Raw genomic sequence first — 5,271 nt, 5'->3', positions numbered from 1 at the left:
GACGCTCGGAGCGACGGGCCGGACTTGGCCGTTGCGATAACGGAGAAGAGAGGCTCGTTTTACTCCGTACGGAACCCTTTCCGGATAGGACCGGGTAACATCCGGTATATTCCCACTCCTTCTCTATCGCCGGTTTGGATCATATCCGGTTTTCACCGTATATAATGTTATTGTTGTAAACTGGATGTCCACCAAGTAAACAAGGATGGCAAGAAAACTCGGCCACCAAGTTTGCTTGGGCACCAAGCTATTCCTTTTTCCTCCGATGAATAGGAGTTCATTTGTAGAATATTAGATATATAATGAAATCTCTCTGATGTTAAAGATTGAATAATATATCAGTCTCTTTCTATATAATTGTCTTTGGTGTATTTACTTTATAGCCTTTATTATATAACACGTTATCAGCACGAGACTCTGCCATCTCGAGCAAATACTTTGAAAGCCTCGAAGGTATTGAATTTCTTTTTCTTAATTAATGGCAAATCTTTCTGAACGTGAATTTGTTGCCTTGGACATCTCTAGCAAAGCCACCTGTCTTGGGCTTGTGCCGAAATTCATCTTGATGCGATGGGTCTGGCAGACACAATCAAAGATAAAAATCTGGCATTGAATCAAGACCGTTCCAAGGCAAGGATATTCCTCCACCATCACCTTGATGAGAGCTTGAAACTGGAATATCTCACTATTAAAGATCCTCTTATGTTGTGGAATAATTTAAAAGATAGTTATGACCACCTGAAGATGGTCGTGCTTCCACAAGCACGTTTTGATTGGATCCATTTGAGGCTACAAGATTTTAAATCTATCTGTGCATATAATTCTTCCATGTTTAACATTATTTCTCAGTTGAAATTATGTGATGAAAATATCACTGATCATGATATGCTGGAGAAAACATTCTCCATTTTTCCTACCTCGAGTATGCTCCTGCAGCAGCAATATCGAGAGATAAGGTTCAAGAAATATTCTGAACTAATCTCACATCTTCTAGTGGTTGAATAACATAATGGACTATCAATGAAAAATCACGAAAGCCGACCTACTGGTACTATCCCATTTCCTGAAGTGAATGAGGCAAATTTTCACCATTCTAGGCGTGGAAGAGGTCGTGGCCCCTGTCGTGGTCATGGCCATGGTCAAGGAAGAAATTTTAATCACGATAGCCGTCTTGCACCAAATAATACGCTTCACCACTAGCAGTGTAAAAGGAGGGATCAAAAGCATGAAGTTGTGCAAAAGAAAAATTCTGAAAATAAATGCTACCGATGTGGAGGAAAGGGGCATTGGTTACGTACCTGTCATACGCCAAAGCATCTTGTTGAGCTTTATCAAGCCTCCCTCAAATTTCAAAAGGGAAAAAAAGAATGCTAAAGCAAATTTTATTTCTGAAGATAAGGTTGAGCCGATGCATCTAGATGTGGCAGATTTCTTTGAACTCCCTGAAGGAAAAATAGATCATCTAATCGGTGATGGATTTGTAATAACTTAGATATTTTCATCCATGTTGTTGCTATTAGCTAATATAGTTCTGTTTCCATAGTTATGTACATAAAGTTTGTGTAATGCTTTGTTTAATAATAATATCTACTTTAATGTCACTTTGTCTATTCTTTCATTTTGAAGAATGTATGGAAATTCCTCAAATTTTGTTTAGATCAATAACTAATCATGAAGATATTTGTGTGATTGATAGTGGAACAACGCATGCCATATTCAAAGATGAGAAATACTGTTCTCACTTGCGTAGGAAAAGGGGAAATGTTAGTACAATTTCTGGCAATTCAAAATTGATTGAAGGCTCCGGAAGAGCTACTATATTTTACGCCTAAGGGAACAAAACCTTTTATAGAAGATGCATTATTCTCTTGTAAATCCCCAAGAAACTTGTTAAGTTTCAAAGATATCCGCCATAATGGGTATCATGTTGAGACATTAAATGAAATAAATAATGAATATCTTGGCATTACAAAGAATGTCTCCGGCCAGAAATATGTTTTGGAGAAATAACCAACTTTGTCTTCTGGCCTGTATTATGCAGAAATTAGTATAATTGAAACACACTCGATCGTAAACCCGAAGTTTAATGATTCAAGTACTTTTGTCTTTGTCATGACTAAATAGGTCACCCTGGATCAATAATGATGATACAAATTATTGAAAATTCAAATAGGCATTCACTTAAGAACCTGAAGATTCTTGAAAGTAGTGAATTTTCATGTGCCGCTTGTTATCAGGGTAAATTGATAGCTAAAGCATCAACAATGAAAGTTTTCATTGAATCCCCTACCTTTCTAGAGCGTATACATGAGGATATATGTGGACCTATTCATCCACCTTGTGAGTCATTCAGATATTTTATGGTCCTAATAGACGTATCTTCAAGATGGTCTCATGTGTGCCTCTTATCGTCTCACAACCTGGCCTTTACGAAACTATTGGCACAAATAATAAGCTTAAGGGCACAGTTCCCAGATTATCCCATTAAGGCTATACGCCTCGATAATGCGGGAGAATTTACATCTGAAGCTTTTGATGATTATTGTTTATCAGTTCGGATAAAAGTTGAACATCTTGTAGCTCATGTCCATATCTAAAATGGTCTTGTCAACATTCATTTATTAAATGCCTACAATTGATAGCACTACCACTACTTATGAAAACACGGTTGTTCACTACCGTTTGGGTCATGTTGTTTTACATACAACATCTCTTATACGTCTCAGACCGACTCATTATAATAAATACTCCCCGTCACAATTAGTATTTGGTCATGAACCAAATATTGCTCATTTCTGAATCTTTGTTTTAATGCCGTATATGCGCCGCAGAACCACGCGGCGCACTAAGATGGGCCCCCAAAGAAGGTTAGGAATATATGTTGGGTTTGAATCACCTCTATTATTAGCTATCTTGAACAATTAACGGGAGATTTATTGACTGCTCGATTTGAAGATTGTCGATTTAATGACACAAATTTCCCACAATTAGGAGGAGATAGAAAAGAAATTAAAAGAGAAATTGCGTGGAAAGTTTCATCACTATCCCATTTTGATCCACGTGCCCCTATATGCGAACAGGAGATCCAGAAGATCATTCACTTGCAGAAAATAGCAAATCAAATGCCAGACGTATTTACTGATTTGAAAAAAATAACTAAGTCACATATCCCTGCAGAGAATATGCCTATACAATTGATAAAGGGATCAATCTACTAGTGTCATAGCCTCTGAATCTCATACACGCCTAAAGCGTGGTAGGCCATTGGGTTCCTAGGATAAAAATCCTAGCAAAAGAAACACGAAAGATGATCAGAATGACACTATGAAAGAATATCATGAGATATTCAAGATCTTATTAATCCTGATACTTCTGAAGATATCAGGGAACCCGAGACTCAAGTGAGTAAAGAACTATCATTAAGTTCTTCTGGTAATGGGATAGATTTGAATCGATCAAAGATTATGGTGGATAATATTTTTGCATATAATGTTGTACTGAATATTATGAAAGACATTGAGGATCAGGAACCTCAATCTGTCAAAGAATGTCGACAAAGATATGATTGGCCAAAATGGCAAGAGGCAGTTCAATCAGAATTGAATTCACTTGCTAAACGTGAGGTTTTTGGACCGGTAGTCCAAACGCCTATTAGTTGGCCACAAATGGGTCTTTGTGCGGAAAAGGAATGAGAGAAATGAAATTGTGAGACACAAGGCACATCTTGTTGCACAAGGATTCTCTTAAAGACCCGGTATGGACTATGAAGAAACATATTCACCCGTTATGGATGGCATAACATTTCAATATCTCATCAATTTAGCTGTACATGAAAACCTTGAAATACATCTGATGGATGTGGTTATAGCTTACCTTTATGACTCACTTGATAATGAAATTTATATGAAAATTCCTGAAGGATTTAAAATGCCTGAAGCAATTAGTTCAAAGTCTCGGGGGCTGTATTTAATTAGATTACAAAGATCATTATATGGTTTAAAACAATCAAGGCGCTTGTGGTATAATCGCCTCAGTGAGTACTTGATAAATGAAGGTTATATAAATAATGCCATTTGTCAATGTGTTTTTATTAAGAAAACAAAATCAGAGTTTGTTATACTTGCTGTTTATGTTGATGACATAAACCTAATTGGAACTCCAGAAGAACTCCAAAAGGCGATTGAATAGTTAAAGAAAGAATTTGAGATGAAAGATCTCGGAAAAACAAAACTTTATCTTGGTTTGCAGATTGAACATTTAGCAGACGGGATCTTTATCCATCAATCTACTTATACCGAAAAAGTTTTAAAATGATTTGACATGTACAGTGTGCATCCGTTAAGTACTCCAATGGTTGTTCGCTCACTTGAAACGAGTAAAGATCCATTCCTACCTCAAGAAGAAAATGAAGAGCTCCTTGGTCACAAGTACCATATCTTAGTGCAATTGGTGCACTTATATATCTTGCTAACGCTACAAGACTGACATAGCATTCTCGTTTAATTTTTTAGCAAGATATAGCTCTTCTCCCATGCACACGAAGACATTAGAACGGAATCAAGCATATACTGCGATATCTGAAGGGAACTATTGACATAGGTCTGTTTTATGCTAACAATGGTAGTGCAGATCTTGTTGGTTATGCATTTGCAGGTTATCTATCTGATCCACATAAAGCTCGATCTCAAACAGGCTATATGTTTACATGGTACTGCGATATCATGGCGATCTACAAAGCAATCCATTATTGCTACTTCTTCGAATCATGCTGAGATAACAGCTATTCATGAGGCAAGTATAAAATGTGTGTGATTGAGATCAGTGATACATTTCATCAGAGAAAGATGTGGCCTGAAGTGTAATACAAAAATACTCACAGTATTATATGAAGATAATGTTGCATGCTTAACTCAATTAAAAGGAGGCTTCATAAAAGGAGATAGAACGAAACACATTTCACCAATGTTATTCTTCACACATGATCTCCAGAAGAATAGTGATATTGATGTGCAACAAATCCGTTCAAGTGACAATCCAGCAAATTTGTTGACCAAAGCTTTGCTGACTTCAACTCTTGAGAAGATGATATTCAAGATTGGAATGCGAAGAAGTCGACATCTGAATTTTGGTCTTCGTCAGGGGGAGTAAAATACGCGATGTCCTTTTTTTCCCTTAACCAAGGTTTTGTCCCATTGGGTTTTCCTGGTAAGGTTTTTAATGAGGCAGCTCTCAAAACATATTTACAAGATATGTGTACTCTTTTTCCTTCAT

General features: G+C 36.8%; 1 protein-coding gene across 1 annotated transcript; it reads left to right on the top strand.

The window, feature by feature from the left end:
• Nucleotides 1–570: 570 nt before the first annotated feature.
• LOC132038363 (uncharacterized) lies at nt 571–1,005 on the top strand. The gene has a single exon (XM_059429038.1). The coding sequence runs from the start codon at nt 571–573 to the stop codon at nt 1,003–1,005; it is 435 nt and encodes a 144-aa protein (XP_059285021.1).
• The last annotated feature ends 4,266 nt before the right edge of the window (nt 1,006–5,271 follow it).

Source organism: Lycium ferocissimum, chromosome 11, assembly GCF_029784015.1.
Source record: "Lycium ferocissimum isolate CSIRO_LF1 chromosome 11, AGI_CSIRO_Lferr_CH_V1, whole genome shotgun sequence".
Taxonomy (NCBI): Eukaryota; Viridiplantae; Streptophyta; class Magnoliopsida; order Solanales; family Solanaceae; genus Lycium; species Lycium ferocissimum.
The sequence above is the reverse complement of the archived record's forward strand: the minus strand, read 5'-3'. Positions and strand labels throughout refer to the sequence as shown.